General features: G+C 40.2%; 1 protein-coding gene across 1 annotated transcript in view; it reads right to left on the bottom strand.

Annotated features, from left to right (window-relative positions):
• Positions 1-5,033: 5,033 nt before the first annotated feature.
• TRABD (TraB domain containing) overlaps positions 5,034-18,629 on the bottom strand; it is a 35,851-nt gene continuing 22,255 nt past the window's right edge. Inside the window, exons 6-9 of the mRNA XM_082256748.1 lie at positions 10,153-10,292; positions 9,871-10,043; positions 9,581-9,692; positions 5,034-5,475 (exon numbers count right to left, since the gene is read on the bottom strand). Coding sequence (XP_082112874.1) covers positions 5,295-5,475; positions 9,581-9,692; positions 9,871-10,043; positions 10,153-10,292 — 606 coding nt within the window. The 3' untranslated portion in view covers positions 5,034-5,294. The remainder of the gene's footprint in view (positions 5,476-9,580; positions 9,693-9,870; positions 10,044-10,152; positions 10,293-18,629) is intronic.

Below are 18,629 nucleotides of genomic sequence, written 5' to 3'. Positions count from 1 at the left end.
TCTATTCCATACTATGGAAAGATCATCCACTATCAGACTTAAATGGTGGGTGCCTGGCCTTTCCCTTAAAATAAATAGGAATTCTCACAGTGAATTTCTACTAGGAGTTTATAATTGTGGAATTAGGGTGGGGTTGTGGTCTGGGTTTCTGGAGGATAAGCAAAAGAAAATTACCCAACTAGCTTGATCTACCCTCCCAAATTACAACAGCAAACAATTTTTATTTCAGCAATATGCAGCTCACAACTGTATTATTTGAAACAAAAAAAAAAAAAAAACTATATAGCCTAGAAAGTAGATAGATAGTAAACAATATGATTCAAGTAACCTCTTATTAAAGGGTTAGTTTGCCTTTACCAAAAAAAAAAAGCTGTCAATGCATACAAGGGGCATTTGTAGATAATGAACTGTAGCTTTAACTACAGTTGACCAATGCCCTTGCTTTAGGTGTAGGCCTTTTACATACCTCATGGAGCCTGACCTGAAAACTCCCAGGATGTTGCTAAGCGAGCCCTAGCTATTACCATTCACTTTTTCACTATCTCAGGAGTAATCTTTTAGACTCTGACCTTAGAGTTACTGCAACAGAGGAGAGAAAACACATATGAGAAGGTTGGAATCAGAAAGGGCTCGATCCTGTGATGGTCAACAATAATAGCTAGGCCTCGTTTTGCAACGTCCTAAGAGTTTTCAGGTCAGGCTTCATGAGGTACATAAATGGCCTACACCTACAGCAAGGGCATTATTCGATTATAGCCAAAGCTGCACAGTTGGTTTTCATCTACAGACGTCCCTCATCTGCATAGGCAGTTTTTGGTAAAGGTGAAATAACCCTTTAAGTAAAATCTTTAAAGTGAACCAGTCAGGCGATTAATAATTGCTAAAAACCTAGCAATTAGGCTCTGCAGTCAAGGGGCCCAAATAGATATTAAACTGTGCAGCTTTGTAAAATGTTATTGTTAAAATAGTATTAAATTTATTGTTATACCTGTAGGCCATTTGGGCTTCCCCAGAAGCCTGGCTGAAAAAAAAAAAAAAAAGCATTTAACAACCAAAATGTCCTGTGTTGCTAGGATGCAAAAATTGTTTGTTTTAACTCCTACAATGTTGGAAGTGAGCATCCAATGGTTTTCAGACCTGGCATATGGGATGTGAACTGTCTGCAGACAGTGAACATGCTACATGGAGCTTGCTGGGCTAAAAGTTTTCCTCCTTACTTCATGTCTCAGCTGAGCAGGGAGCGGGCAGAGGAATTCTAAGCTTGCTGCTCATGCTTAATAGCTCTTGCTCAGTACAGTGCTAACCCTGCCCATTCCATTCAAGCATTTAGTACAGAGGCTTTAGCTTCCAATATAAACAAAATCATTCAGCAAACATTTGCTAAAATGACAAATACTGTACAGCTAAAAATAAATCAGTTGTTATGACAAGACTTTCTCAAATTTCCATGGACAATTTTGGATTCTCAAACAAGATTATCCCCAAAGAAAAAACATATAACAAGGTCCAAAAAAAAAAAAAAAGCTGAAAGTGTGATGAGGGTTCAGCTCAACGTTTCAAGTAATGGGGGAAAAGCACAACTTATATTTCAATCAAATTTAAGGAATTATAAATACCCAAGAAAACAAAACTCAAAATGAAGAAATAAGGAGGCAGTCTAAATTTTTAATTTTAATAGTAAATTTTGCTAGATTTAGCTATAATAATTTTACAAATTACAGATCATGCCATAATACCACAGAGAGTTAGAAATAAATCGGTAAGAATTGCGATTTTGGCTTATCCTGGTTATGAGATTGAGCATGTGGACCATGAAGCACTAGTAAGTACCTATAAAAATAGTTCTTGGTAAAACCAGTGAGCATTTGGCCCTGATGTACTAGAAAGTGCCTACAAAAACGGTTCTTGATACTCCAAAAAGAATTAAGGTCATAATGTACTAGCAAGTACCTTTAAAAGGGGTTTTCAGATGTTGAGAAAGTATATGACAAAGTATTATTATCAATACTTACTGCAATTTGCCACTACTGTTAGTTAAATCAACTGATAGGTTCACTTTAAATATTCTTTAAATTAATGACAAATGACACAAAAGACACTATATATTAATGAAACAAAAAGGAAGACAAGGCACCCCTTAAAGTAAGACAATGTTAAATTCCTGAGACACAAAACTGATGTCCAAAAAGTTAATTATTCAAAAACAGTTACTAATAGCTTAAAATGTACAATTTTAAAATATTTGGTATGCAACAGAGACAGGTTAGAGAAAATACAAAATGCAACATTATTCCATGCACAGAAGACGCGTACATGGTATTCCCTGGGTAGGAATACAGTTATAAAATGGTTACAGTATCAATGTTATTTTTACGGCTTTTTAACAACATTTATTAGGATCTAAAAGTATAAAGTGGCAGCAAAAGCTTACACTAGCAAAAAAGACAGAAGTAAATAAACTGTAACTTCCATAGCCAAGCGTCTTCCTAAGATTTTTTTTTTTTTTTTTTGCTCTAAAAATCTGAAACCGATTGTAAAATGAAAAAAAAAAAAAAATAGTTTTTACTTTAATTCTGTTTTTTTTTCCATACTTGTTTATTGGTTCAGAAGCAACAATTTGGATAACTGAGAACACTTAAAGCAAATTAAATTGATGTTGGGGAGAGAGTTGCACAATACTAGAAAATCAGATATTATAAAAACCTGAAACCCACTAATCGAAATTAAAAAAGAACAGAAATGCAGAAATCTGCCATGGGGGGGGGGGGGGGGGGATGTGGCCTGCCATTGGGATCCTACTTGAAATGATCACTTCAATACTCCATCACTAAACCTGAAAAAGGTATTCATTGGTAGTTCTCATTTCACTGGCAGCATACTTGCTTTATGTTGGATGTGTGTGACAGAAAAGTAGCATTTCCAGGAGATCTTTAAGGGCAGCCCACATATTTCTCTCATACCAGGCTTCCTTTAAACATTAGTAAACTTCACCTTCTCTTAAAATTGTGCATAGGATTTAAACAGAACCACCGATGTACATTTCTGTAGTTATCTAGGTTAGCAACAAAAGGGGCACAAAAACCCATTTCATATAAAATGGATACTAACCACATTTAAAAAATATGTATAATAAAGTTCCAATCCATGCGGAGGACTCTCATTTAACCAATGAGTCTTAAGGAAGACCTAAGTCAAGGCTACCAATAGCAGCAAATCAGCTTTCTTCAACCAGTGGGTTAAGCAGTCCCTCTGAATTGATATTGGAGCCTGGGAAAATGCCTTGCCTAAAGCAGAAACACAGCAAACATACACAGTTGAGAGCTTATTATTAACTCCTTTACAAAAACTGAGTCGGGATTTTGGACAATGGCCTTTTAATTGGATTTTAATCTTGCATACACTTTCAGCAAGTTCACATTAGTTAAATACTACCATTGCTCTTGGGAAGGGATCCAAGCAAGTTTTGAGGGTAGCTCTGCTATTGACAGTCAGAGAATTTACAAGGTCTATGAACTATAGGTTGGCTTCATTTACAGAGTTAAGTTAGAAACCGTGTGCAACAGTTCATAGAACCCAATCAAGAAAAAAAAAAAAAAAAAAAAATCAGATTGGCGTTTTTAGTAGGTAATTTTACGAAGTACCTATATCTTTCAGCATATTGGCTTAAACAAGCAGCCACCAAAAAGAATACCATAATCCACTGTTTCAGTTAGTATCATGAATGTACCTCTATTTAAAAAAGTTAATTGCAGACTTAAAAAAAGGTAAGCTATGCAGTTGAAAACCCCCCCAAAAAAACTAAAATGTAAATAAACTGATCAATGTGCTATAGTAGTGCTGCTCTGTTTGTGCATTGCAGATAGATTTTGCCGAACTTCAAGTCTATCACAGTGGGTCTGTTAAACAAAAAGTGATTTGGTAATGAGGACATATCTCCTACTGATTTAGAGTAAGTGTAAATTTTAAATGACATCTGTATTAAAAGCAAAAAGAGCCATCAATGTACATCAGACTTCCTGTTTTCATCCAAACCCATGGTCCTGTGCAAGAGTAAGTGTACATTCATGTAAAACTACCAACTACTCAAAAAAACAAAATTTAGTTTAAGCTGTGTGTGTCCACTAATCCTAATCTAGAAATACGTGTGCAAATAAAATAATAGCAAAACAGAAGAGTCTTATTTCCTCTAAACCGATAAGGTGGTGCAAATGATTTATCATACAAGGTTGTGTGTGCTGGGTGAAGTATAGAAGGCAAAACAAAATAAAAGAAAATTCTGCACAAGGGTGTTCCAGAAAATGGGTTAGGAAGGTGAATATGACAAAGTGACGCAAGCTGTAATTTCATAGGACATGTATACAGACCAAAAAATAAGGCATATTGAAATGCCATGGATTCTGCAACAGTGGAATCTGTTATTTATCATGCCTGTCTTCTTTTTAGTGGCTCTTTTAAAGTGCTGACTTTTCTAAATCTCATTTATCCAAGTGTCTGAAGAAGTGTGTCCCTAATAGAATTTTCAAAGCTGTACTGGAGTAATCAGATTGGTCGGTGTAGGCAACAGATATTTCGATAAATGTCCATTTTTAAGCCTGGATACAGGCAACACAAGGTGTACAGACTGAAGTAACAGCCATCCAGCAGTCTAATCATGCATTCAGTAATTTTCCTCATACATAAAGCCCATTTCAAGTCCTGTGGCTTTTGTTAAATGGTAACTCTAGCCATTCTTACGTTTTAAATAAAGTAGGGAAGGGTTAGATGTGATACTTTTCTATTATCACGATCACGTCCTTCACTTCCTGTCCTACTGATGTTAGCCATCAGGATAAGAAGGGAGGTGAAATATCTCCAACAGGCACATAAATGAAAAAAACAAAGGGGCTTGTCCAAACCCTTTCCAACCCTATTCAAACTGAGGTTTTATCATGAGTTACACATTTTGTCACAGTTTACCTTTAGTGAATGATTTCCCATTTTATTTTTTTTTTTTTTTAAGCCTCATTGATACATTGAGGCATCTTTTCCCCCACAATATTTTAACAATGGCTACTATAGTTCCATTATTCACTCTGCTGGAATAGCCTGTGTTCATTAGAAAACCCTATTGTCACAGGCATAGTATGGTTTCTTCAGAACCTGCAGTAGCTGCCATCTGATGTACACAAAGTTGACTTTTATGGCGCTTTCACTTCAAACAGGTATTTCACAGACAAGTTCTGGACAGCCGCATGTGACCAGCGATGGACACAATAAATGAATAGCTCTGTAGTATATAAATAAGATGGTTCAATTTAAAAATCCCACATTCTCATTTGGTTCAGTCTTTGAAGGCAATACTTTGTGGCTGGCACTGAAAGGATAAATCGGACAGTTCTTCTACTTACACAAAAACAACCATAACTTACTAGTCCAAAAAATGTCACTTTTGCAGCTAAAGTAATAATTCTACTCAGTTTTGAAGGAGGCGGCACACTGTAAAAAAAAAGAAAAAAGGTTTTAGGATTGCATCTACTAAACTGGTCTATAAAACCAAAAGCTTGTAAAGTTTTACAAAAAAGGGTTAAGAACAGACACAGAGAGCTGTTTAGTAAATATAGCTTCCACGGGTACAAGTAAGGGGCTGCCAACTAAGAACCTACATTTGAAAATACTCCACTCCCCACCCATCCACATTAGGATCTTGAGGCTGCTATGGTAACAATGTTACCATAAATAGAACTAAAATGTGTAAGCTGAAATGTTTTGAAGTAAACAATTTTGTTAAGAAGTGCGTGCATGCTTGGAAGCCTAAATTCCCTTTATAAATCGGTTTTTAAAACTATTGAAAAGCATCTTTAAAAAAAAGAGTAACTCCACTTTTGTTAAAAGAAAACAAAAAATCCCCTGGATTAGTGTACTTTGCAGGGGTCTAAGCATTCTCTCTGCAGATTTCGGTTTCTGAATGGGAGTGAATAGTTATTATAATCAGCTGGTGCACTGTCTTTCTGAGCTGCAGGGTCAGCATCCCTTTAGTAGAGATTACCCCTTAGACTAGGTTCACACTTCTGCAGGTGCGGGAATGTGTGTAAAATTGTACAAATTTATTTTATTTCAGGTACTTATACTGTATAGCGCTGTCAATTTATGCAGCGCTTCACATATACATTGTACATTCACATCAGTCCCTGCCCTCAAGGAGCTTACAATCGAAGGTACAAAATTACCGCAACCGCAAGCAAAAGGTGCTGCTCTTTGGCACACGCATTGGGGGTGCCACTCCCACATATCTGAAAACGCAGCATGTTTTCAGGTGCATAAAAACCACATGGGTTCCCTGCAGGTACCATTTTGAAAAGGTGCATGGACCTTTTCCCTGTGTTTTCTGCAGGTACAGCAGCCCATTTAAATGAAAGGGCTGCTGTGACCACGCAAACGCGGCATGCAGGGAACGCATAGATTTGGACCTAACCTTAGTGAGTATCTCAAGTAAAAATTACATTTATTGTTACAGAGGATGCCTAAAACCTGAATTGTATCTCAGTGCAGAGTTCTTGACCCAAGCAGGAAATTACATTTCTGGGGGTAATCTGTACACCCACTGCATATGGAACGCCTCCAGGTTGTCATAATTCATTGAGTTTTACAGAAAATACAGTGCTGCAAATTGAAAAAAGGACAGGTAATTTAATTTATTTTTTTAAAAAAATTTTATGTCAATATGGCTTGTGTAACGATTGTATATGCTGTTTTTTTTTCTATATTATTTTTTCCATGAAAGAGGAGTTACCTTTTAAAGGATAAGCACTTTAAAAGAAAGGGCACTTTTTTTCTTTGACTCCCTTCCCCAGTCTTTACCCAACAGTCTTTACACCCTCCCCCTTTACAGATGCAGATTAAAGGCCCGTACACACGTAGCAATTGTCGGCCATAAATATTCGGCCGCCGAACGATCGGCCGATTGTCGGCTTGTTAGTATGATGCTTCCGACAACTGACTGTGACTTTTCGGCCGAACAGAATCGGGTGTGCAGGCTATAAAATTTTTGTTGGCCCTCACCAGAACGGCCGATTGTTCGCCAGTCAGTACAGAATTCGGCCAACTAACAGCAGATGAGCAAGACTGGGCATGCTCAGAGAAGAAAAACACACGGAAAGTTAACCATCACATGGCATCACTTCTGCAGTCGGCTGTTGTTGGCCGACAAAATTCGTGTGCAGTCTTTAGCACTTTTCAACCGACAGGACAGCACCGGACAAAAGACGGCCGATCGTTCGGCCGACATTCGGTACTTGTGTACGGGGCTTTGCTATCAGATAGCCGTGGCCCCACTGTTTACATCCAGCTCTGCAAATCTTCGATGTCCTGGCCAAGTCTGCTCATTACAACCCTAAAAACCATCTCCTGCATAGGGACACAGGCCCATGGAAATCTATGGGGCACCACTGCATAGTCACAGCCAGGATAGTGAAGACTTTTGGCACGAGCTGTAAATGAACAGCAGAGCCTTTGTCATATGCTCAAGGAGTGCTTTAAGGTGCATTTATCCTTAAAAGTAGCATTCCATGCTCAAATGTAGGATATAGATTAGAGAATAAACTTCTCTAATAACTACATGAATTGTAAGAAATTTCCCCTCCCATATAAAATTTGCATCATGTCTTTCTTTCAAATAACGCCAGTCAGAAGGGCTTCCATCAGCCTTGTGCAGAACAGGTATCGGATACAGTTTATCATCAGAACTACAGATACAAAACATCCTATTTAAAATCTAAGCCAGGCCGATTCGCTAGGAAACATCAGCATGTTCCAAAGAAAGAGAAAAAAAAAAAAAAAAGGAGAAGATAAAAAGATTCACTAAGGGTCCTTTCACACGAGCGGTTCACTTGGCGGACTCCGCTTTGCTCAGCAGGGGATCACTCCGCTGATACCCGATGAGCAGGCGGATGACAGGTCCATCTCCGCTCACTGTGCGGAACGGAGACAGAGTCCTCCTCTCCTGTCCGTTTTCACCCGATCTTATCCGATCCTCCAGACGGATGGGAAATAGGGTCACCATCCATCTGGATTTGGTGGACAAGATCAGATTGGATAGCAGAGGGTGTCAGCTGACATCCGCCGCTCCATAGGGGTAAATAGAGAGTCTGGCTGAAACATTTACCTGATCGGACTGCCCTTGTGAAAGGACCCCTACAATAGCTGTTGTATGCAATACATATCCTTTACACTACCTGGAGCTACAGTTGCCTCTTAATCTTTTCTGGACCACCCCAGGCAGATATACTGCAGCAGGGCAGCCCTCCTGCGCGAAATCACATACCTGTACGTGATTTTGTGCACTGGGTCTGTTCGCCGACACCCCGCGATCATTCTCAGGAGAGGCAGAATGGCGTTATGCCTATATAAAGAAGGGAAGATGGAGATCTTGCGTTTCTGCTAAGCAGGTACGTAGATCTGTCTCCCCCCCCTATCTCTAAATGTGAACACATTTAACTCTTTGATCGCTCCTGATGGTAACCCCTTCCCAGCCAGTGTCATTAGTACAGTTACAGTGCATATTTTTAGCACTGATCAAAGTATTAGTGTCACTGGTCCCCAAAAAAAAAGGGTCAAAAGTGTCAGTGTCCAATTTGTCTGCTACAATGTCCCAGTCCTGCTAAAAATCGCTGATCGCCGCCATTAATAGTAGAAAATAAATAAAAATTCCATAAAAATATCCCATAGTTTGTAGACTCTAACTTTTGCGCAAACCAATCAATACACGCTTACAATTTTTTTTTTAATCAAAAAACATGGGGCATACATTTTATTTGGGTACAGTGTCGCATGCCCACACAATTATCAGTTAAAGTGATGCAGTGCCATATTGCAAAAAAAATAGCCTGGTCAAGTAGAGGGGTAAACCTTCCTGAGCTGAAGAGGTTAAAGTGAAACTCCAGGGGGGAAAATAAATAATAATAATTATATATATATATATATATATATATATATATATATATATATATATATATATATATATATATATATATATATATATATATATATATATATATATATATTTTTTTTTTTTTTGCACACAAGCGAAACAAGTTATCGCCGGTGATTATTCTAGGTGTGGAACGCAGAGGTTTACTGTAAAAATCACAGCTTCTTTGATGTTGGAAACTACAGGCAACACTCTATTGTTTGTACTCCCTTTACCTTCCCCTTGATCATCTCAATAGGTCTTGTATTCTGTAAAAACAGTATACTTTTACAAGAAGGAGAATGTGGCAGAGGGTAAAAGGCAACATTTCCCCCCCCCCCCCCTTGTTCATTCACAGAACTTCTAGTATTTTGTGGACAAAAATACAAGGCACTATTGTGGACACGGGGAGTGGAAACGAAAAGTGAACAAGAGGGTCCCCTTATTATATGAGAGCTAGAGTCCGGAAGAAAAAGTTTCCTTTCGTTTCTGGCATCAGGGAAGCTATGTTTTTTAACAGTAAGCAATCTGGTCATAGGATAATAATTAGAGGTAACTGGTTTGACTTGAGGTGTGATGCAGGCATCAAAAATGCTACATAAAAGTGAGTCTATAGTTTAGAAAATACATATTTACCTCATGATTTCTTGAATGTTTACGTCAGTACTCCAATTCTTCTCTATACCAGGTACATGTCCCATCCCAACCACTCCAACGACGATGGTTGGTATGCTTCTTTGAGGTTCATCTGCGAAGAGAAATATTAAAATTTACATGTTACTTCGCTTCCAGAATCCTCCATGACAACAACACTATCCCTGCAATGCAAAATCATGTTATTTTGAATAGAGAAGGGAATATGTTATCATTTAGTCACACAACATGGCTATGGCAATTGTTTTTTTTATATAATAAAAGGGTCATACTCTCAGAGGCACGAGGTAGTTCTGTTTTTTTAGCTGCTTGCTTCAGCATGTAGGTTAGGTAAATATCTCTCTCAGAGACTATGGTGCGATGGAGGTCAGGAAATTCGCCAATCATTTCTGCCATCATCTGTTCCAATAAATCTTTCTGCTTACATTTCTCCACATCATCTTCACTGAAGTAGAAACAATAAAAATATATTTGTACAATTTCTTAGTTGAATTTAAAAATGGCGAGAGACAGTCCTTGAACTGGCCAAAAATACACACAAAAAGACACCTCACCTTATTGGGTCAGACAAGGAGCACAAGCCCCAGGCAAGCTTCACCTTTTGCCAGAATGAAAGTGCAGCAATCGCTCTCTTGAATGTTACAGGAATAGGTCTATCTCCAAGGTGAAACTTGCAAAAAGGCACTTTGCTGGCCTGCAAGATGTGCAACATAATGCTTATTTTATGTGACAATACAATATACTGTATATATTACTGCAAGGTTATAAAAAAAAAAAAAAAGTATGTGGAAAGAAATAGTGAATCTCAGACATTTTTGCAAAGAACAGCTCATAAAATGGAAATAAAATAAACAAACATACATTTACATTGCCGTATATGGTATACAATTTTTTTTTAAATGTGGGTGAAGAATATTTGTGGACATGTTCGCTAACAGACAAAATTTACAACCCTATTCCAAAAAAGTTAGGACACCAAGTAAAATCAGCATAAAAACAGAATGCAATGATTTGCAAATCTCATAAACCCATTTTATATTCACAATAGAAAACATACCAAATGTTTAAACTGAAAAATGTACCATTTTAAGACAAAGAAAAAAATAGGGAATTTTGAAACGGATGGCAGCAACAGGTCTCAAAAAAGTTAGGATAGGACCACGTTTACCATGGTGTAGCATCTTTTTCCTTTATCACTCCGGGAACTGAGAAGACCAGTTGCTGGAGTTTTAGGAGAGGAATGTTGTCCCATTCTTGCCTGACATAGGATTCTAACTGCGCAACAGTTCTGGGTCTTCTTTGTCGTATTGTTCATTTCAAGATGCACCTAATATTTTCAACTGTTGAAAGGTCTGAACTGCAGGCAGGCCACTTAAGCACCTGGACTCTTCTACTACGAAGTCATGCTGTTGTCATATATGCAGTATGTGGTTTAGCAATGTCCTGCTGAAATATGCAAGGCCTCCCCTGAAAAAGATGTTGGCTGGATGGGAGAAGATGTGCTCTACAATGTACATCTTTCAGCATTGACAGTGTCTTCCCAGGCTGCCCATTCAATATGCACGAATGCACCCCATGCCATCCAAGATGCAGGCATTTTAATAGAGCATTGGCAACATGCCAGAACGTCCATCTATCTAGCCTATGGTTGCCAAAAAATTTTCAATTTTGATTCATCTGACCACAGAACAGTTTTCCACTCAGCAACAGACCATTTTAAAACAGCAGCGTTTCTGGATCAAGTTCAGATATAGCTTCTTCTCGGCATGATAGAGCTTTACCTTGCATTTTTTGGATGGCACAGTGAATTGTGTTCACAGACAGTGATTTTTGGAAGTATTCCTGAGCCCATGCAGTGGTGTCTATCACAGAATCATGCCCATTTTTAAATGCAGTGCCATCTTAGGACCCGGGATCACAGAAATCGAATATTGTGATTTCAGCCTGGACCCTTGTGCACAGAGATTTCTCCAGATTCGCAGAATATTTTTAGATTATGCATTGTAGATAAGATATTTGAAGTCTTTGGCAAGTTTATGTCGAGGAGCATTATTCTGACATGGTTTGCCAATTTTTATGCGCAGCTTTTCACAGATTGGTGAACTTCTGCTCAGCTTCACTTCTGAGACACTGACTAGGTTTAAAAAGAGCATCTTACAAATCATATTACTGACCTGTCACCAATTACCCAATTAGTTGCAAAATGTTCTTCCAGCTCTTCCTGGTTAGTACCACTCACTTTGCCAGCTTTTTGTTGCCCTGTCCTAACTTTTGGGGTGTGATGCTGCCAATTTTTAAAATTGGCTAATTTTTTTTAACTTATTAAAAATAGTACATTTTCTCAGTTTAACAACTTTCTGCAAGCACTATAGCTAAAAGATGGCTACAGCGCAGGCTTGCTTTGCCAGAAGGGTGTACATGGACGTCCTCCCTTGATCAGCACGCTCTGTGATTGTCGAGTCTTTTGGACTCAGCTGTACACAGATCAAGGTAAAGGGCCAACCACAGTGGCCCTTTATCATGTGATCAGCTGTCAACCAATGACAGCTGTTCACAGGATATAAACAGAGGCTGGTTATTGACTTTTCTTTCCTCATGCGGACAGCATATGTTAAAGGTACATCGGGACATAACCAGGGCATTGATTATTAGGGATGTAACGATATCGAAGATATCGCGATATCGTATCGTCGTGGTCGTGTCTCGATATCGTCGTGGTTGGGTTACAATATTAAAAGGACAGGTGTCCGTCAAAAAGCAAGAGGAATAAACACAGTCCCGCGGAACAAATCATTGTTAACTACATAGACCAGAGTTTAAGGATTTTTTTTACTGTTTTTTTTTTCTTGCAATGTAGATATTTTGATCTTTCTGATGAAAAACGTGAACATAAGCCAAATGATAGGTCAGTGTTTTTTTTTAAAGGCTTTTTGACTGACTATTTTATTTAAGTTTAAGTTATGTTCCTAAATACCAGTTTTAAAAGGCTGCCTTTATTTGCCTTGCACATTTAAACCTGACTTAACTTGATCTTTGTTTGCACTTAAAGGGAATTGCCTATTGTTTGTTTACAATTGTTCTAGCTGCTTCTTAACTTGAACATTGCACAGAAGAATCAGTTATGCAACCAAATATTACTATACAGAATATTGATGTTCCTGACTACAACTTGCACTTTAAAAGCACTATGTGATCAGTGTTTTATGTTGTCATGGATCCATAAATACAACAATAAATTGCCTGTTGACTGGCAAAAGCAGAATAAATGTCGGTATTTTTTCGCTATTATCATCACAAACACTATCATGAGCTATTTAACAATACCATGAGCTTTTCCACAATATCGCAATAAATATCGTACCGTGAGGTCAATATCGAAATTGTATCGTACCGTGAGATTTTGATATCGTTACATCCCTATTGATTATCAGTGCAGTCCTACCAGTGCCACCTACTACTGCAGCTTCATCAGCGAAGGAGAAAAAAAATTATCCGTTTACAAAATTTTATAACCAAACTATAAAAAATGTGGTTTGTTTTTTTTCTGGTCTTTTTTGTTTGATCAGCAAAATAACCCACACACAGTGGTGATTAAATACAACCAAAATAAAGCTTTTTTTTTTGTGTGGAAAAAAAAAATATGATAAAAAAAGATCATGTGGGTACATTGTTGCATAACTGCACAATTGTCATTCAAAGTGTGACAGCTCTAAAGGCTGAAAATTTGCCTGGGCAGGAAGGGGGGTAAAAAAAAGTGTCTTGTAGGCAAGTCTTTAAACATTTGGGATAGGTTTTCAATTTTCTGTCGGGAACAAAATATGGGTTTGAGATTTGCAAATCATTGCATTCTTTATGTACATTTCACACAGTGCCCCAACTTTTTTGGAATTGGGGTTGTACTATAATCCAGAAACCCTCCCTTTCTAAACAAAAAAGACATAAAATTAGCAATAATGTTACCACATAGACAAACTATAAGTGCCGGTTCACATTAGGGCGACACGACTTCAGGCGAGTTATGCCGTCGCCCATGCACCGCGACTTTGGCGCGGCTTGCAACGACTTCACATAATGGAAGTCAATGCAAGTCGCTCCGATGTCGCCCCGAAGTAGTGCAGGAACCTTTTTCTAAGTCGGAGGGACTTGAGTTGCTCCTATTAGAACAGTTCCAATTGCACAGCACAGTCCACTACTTGTCAGGCGACCAAGTCAGAACAGTGTGAACCAGCACTTAAGGCAACCAAAAAAGACAAATGTAACCCATAAGCTAATGTGAAAGCAATAATAGGAACTGTAGTAACCAAGTAACTGCAGTGCTTTAAAGATAAAGCTATAGTGCTCAAATTGTTGCAGTAAACCCAAAAAGCAGTAGAAACATGTAGCTAGCTAGACTAGGATGCTGCATCGTTTTTAGGCAAATCCACGTGGCTGCAGCATGCTGTATATAAGCCAGCTGCAAATTTTTGTGATAACTCCATCAAGCTGCAGTACCATGCAAACAGCCAAGGAAAAAAAAAAAAAAAAAAAACGTAGTTGTGCTCATAAGTTTACATACCGTGCCAGAATTCAAGATTTCTTGGCCATTTTTCCGAGAACAGGAATAACACAAACTTTCACTCATTGTTAATGTTTGGCTGAAGCCATTTATTATCAATCAACTGTGTTTACTCTTTTTAAATCATAATGACAACAGAAAGTACTCAAAAGACCCTGATCAAAAGTTTACATACCCTGGTGATTTTGGCCTGATAACATGCACACAAGCTGACAGAGGGGTTTGAATGGCTATTAAAAAGGTAACCATCCTCGCCTGTGATCGGTTTGCTTTTAATTAGTGTGTGTGTGTGTGTGTGTGTGTGTGTGTGTGTGTGTGTGTGTGTGTGTGTGTATATAAAAGGCTAATGAGTATGACTCCTGACAGACCCTTTCATCTTTCATCCAGTGCTGTACTAACGTTCCTGGATTCTGAGTCATGGGGAAAGCAAAAAGAATTGTCAAAGGATCTGCGGGAAAATGTAGTGTAACTGTATAAAACAGGAAAGGGATATAAAAAGATATCCAAGGAATTGAGAATGCCAATCAGCAGTGTTCAAACTCTAATCAAGAAGTGGAAGATGAGGGGTTCTGTTGAAACCAGACCAACTAAAATTTCAGCCACAACTGCCAGGAAAATAGTTTGGGATGCAAAAAAAAAAAAAAAAAAACCCACAAACAAACTTCAAGTTAAATACAGGACTCTCTGATAACATGGTGTGGCTGTTTCAAGATGCACAATAAGGAGGCACTTAAAGAAAGATGGGCTGCATGGTCAAGTCGCCAGAAGAAAACCATTACTACGCAAATGCCACAAAGTATCCTGCTTACAATACGCCCAACAGCACAGAGACAAGCCTCAAACCTTCTGGTGCTAAGTCATTTGGAGGGATGAGACCAAAATTGAGCCATTTGGCCTCAACCATAAACGCTACTTTTGGAGAGGAGTTAACAAGGCCTATCATGAAATGTACACCATTCCTACTTTGAAACGCAGAGGTGGATCGCTAATGTTTTGGGGATGTGTGAGCTACAAAAAAAAAAAAAAAAAAAAAAAAAAAAAAAAAAAAAAAAGGTACAGGAAATGTGGTCAGAATTGATGGCAAGATGAATGCAGTATGTTTAGAATTGATGGCAAGATGAATGCAGTAGGTTATCAAAAAATACTGGAAGAAAAAATGGATTTTTGTAAGAACTTACCGTAAAATCCTTTTCTCTTAAGCTCATTGACAGACGTAGTCTTCTTGATTCTCAAGAGCTGGGTTATGTTGTCTCCGCAGGAGTAGGACTAGGCAGAATGACAAAACGTTCTGGCTCCACCCTAGGGGGCAGTCCCTGAGGGTATATCCTCCCTCTCTCTGCTACAGGGAATCAGTTCTGTTTAAAGCAGTACAGAGAAATTAACCCAACCCAACTCAATGATAGAGGGGCGGGTACTACGTCTGTCAATGAGCTTAAGAGAAAAGGATTTTACGGTAAGTTCTTACAAAAATCCATTTTTCTCTATCGCTCATTGACAGACGTAGTCTTCTTGATTCTCAAGAGCTGGGACATCCAGAAGCAGTGCCACAAATGAGGGGTGGGATTGACAAAATCAAATCCAATCTAGTAGGCCCAACCGGTGCCAAACTAGAAGTTTTAAAGGCTCATTATAAACAAAGAATGAGACTAAAGAAAAAATTTTCCAACGGAAAAAACCCTCGAGGTAGACCACTGGTCTCCTCAAATTGCGGCCTGCAAAACCTTGCGGCCAAATGAGGCATCAGACGATGCCATTACATCAACTTTATAATGTTTAGAGAAGGTATGCACCGACGACCAGGTAGCCGCCTTGCACACCTGGACCACTGACGCCTGATGGCGAAAGGCCCATGACGCACTAAGTGCCCGAGTGGAGTGCGCCTTAACAGGGAACGGGGGCTCCCGACCCTTAATAGAATAAGCCTGTACTACCGTCTGTCTGATCCATCTGGAAATGGTCGCGGCAGATGCAGGCAACCCCTTTTTGGGTCCATCTGGGATCACAAAAAGTGAATCCGTCTTGCGAAACGAGTCTGTCGTTTTCAAGTATACCCTGATCGCCCGGACCACATCCAAGGAGTGTAAAGCAAACTCCCGAGGATGACTGGGCTTAGGACACAGGGAAGGTAATACAATTTCTTCATTCAGATGAAATTCTGAAACCACTTTTGGTAGGAAGGATGGATTCGGACGAAGAACCACCTTATCTCTATGAACCACCAGATATGGTGAACGACAAGATAATGCGGCCAGTTCTGACACCCTGCGTGCAGAAGTAATAGCCACCAAGAAGGCCACCTTCTGGGACAACGTGGGTAGAGGAATCTCCCTAATATCTTCAAAGGGAGGTTTCTGAAGAACCGACAACACTAAATTAAGATCCCAGGGGGGTAACGGCGCGTGCACTGGCGGAGCCAGATGTCGCACCCCCTGGATGAAATTCCGCACCAAGGAATGAGTAGCCAAAGGCTTCTGAAAGAAGATGGCTAATGCTGAGACCTGACCCTTGATAGTACTCAAGGCCAGTTTCTGCTCAACCCCTTGTTGCAGAAAAGCCAATATTCGACTAATCGAATAAGACCGAGGACGGAACCCCAAAGGTTCACACCATGCAATGTAGGACTTCCATGTGCGATGATAAATCTTTCTGGAAGTCGCTTTCCTTGCTTCAACTAGAGTAGGAATAACTGAAGCTGACAAACCTTTGTCCTTCAGCACCTGGGTCTCAATAGCCAGGCCGTTAAAGCCAGCGATCGTAAAGCAGGATGGAGGATCGGTCCCTGAGACAGTAGATCCTCTCTGAGAGGAAGTCTCCACGGGACGTCCGCCACCAGTCTGACCATGTCGGCGTACCAAGCTCGACGAGGCCAGTCCGGAGCTACCAGGATTACTGGGATTCCTTCCTCCTCTACCCTGCGAAGAAGTCTTGGCAGTAACGCGAGAGGAGGGAAGGCATATATTAGCTGGTATTGCCCCCACGGGGCGATCAGTGCGTCTGCGGTTTCTGCTAGAGGATCGCGGGAGCGAGCCACGAATCTCTGAACTTTCCTGTTGAATCGTGATGCCAACAGATCCACATCCGGGGTGCCCCACCGTAGGCACAACTGGTGGAAAACGTCTGGATGGAGGGACCATTCCCCCTGATCCAGGGTCTGACGGCTGAGATAATCTGCCTGCCAATTCTCCACCCCCGGAATGAACACCGCAGAGATTGCTGGAACAAATCGTTCCGCCCAGCGAAGAATGCAAGCCACTTCTTTGGCCGCTCGGACACTCTTGGTGCCCCCCTGGTGATTGACATAAGCCACGGCCGTGGCATTGTCCGACTGGATCCGAACCGGGCTGCCCTGGAGCTGCTCGGTCCAGTGAATCAGACAAAGTCTGATCGCTCTCAGTTCCAATACATTTATCGGTAATCTGGATTCTTCCGGGGACCAAAGTCCCTGGGCAGATAATTGACCGAGAATTCCTCCCCATCCGGATAGACTGGCATCCGTGGTCACTATCGTCCAATATATTGGCAGAAATGACTTTCCCTGGCTGAGCATTGGAGACCGAAGCCACCAAACCAGAGACTCTCTGGTCTGTTTGCTCAATCGTATCTGATTGTCCAGGGATTCCGGATTCCGATTCCATCTGAGGAGAATCTCTTGCTGAAGAATTCGGGTATGGGACTGGGCAAATGGGACTGCTTCGAATGAAGCCACCATCAACCCCAGAACCCTCATGCAAGTCCGAAGGGAAGACCAGCTGTTGGACAGTAACAACTGGACTGCTGATTGAATCTTTCGAAGTTTCCCTACCGGAAGAAACACTCTTGTCCTGACTGTGTCTAGAATTAGACCCAGATATTCGAGCCTCTGGGTGGGAACCAGAAAAGACTTTTGCTGGTTCACCAGCCACCCGAATTCCTGTAAAGAAATCATAGTAATTTCTATGTTTTGTAGCAAGGTCTGAGGAGACTCTGCATGAAGCAGAAGATCGTCTAGGTAACCTAGAATCGATATACCTCTTTGGCGCAGAAGTGCCAACATTGGGGCCAACACTTTTGTGAAGACCCGCGGAGCCGTGGCGAGACCGAAAGGTAACGCCACAAACTGATAGTGGTTCTCCTCTACGGAAAAGCGTAGAAAACGCTGATGTCCTGCGAAAATGGGAATGTGAAGATAGGCGTCCTTGATGTCTATGGACGCTAGGACATCCCCTGGATGCAGGAAGGCTGCTACCGTGCGAATGGACTCCATTCTGAATCTTCTTATGTTGACGAAAGAATTGAGTGCTCTTAAGTCCAGAATTGGACGCACTTTGCCCTCTTTCCTGGGTATTGTAAACAGGTTTGAATAAAACCCTTGAAACCGTTCTGTCCAAGGAACGTGGACTACCACTCCTTGTTGTAGTAGATCTGTGACTGCTCTCCGCAGATCTTCTAGACGATCCGGAGATAGTCGGATATTGGAAGGGAAGAATCGCGCCGGTG

This window comes from Pelophylax lessonae (genome assembly GCF_965119305.1).
Source record: "Pelophylax lessonae genome assembly, chromosome: 4".
Lineage (NCBI taxonomy): Eukaryota > Metazoa > Chordata > Amphibia > Anura > Ranidae > Pelophylax > Pelophylax lessonae.
This window is presented reverse-complemented; position numbering and strand designations above follow the sequence as displayed.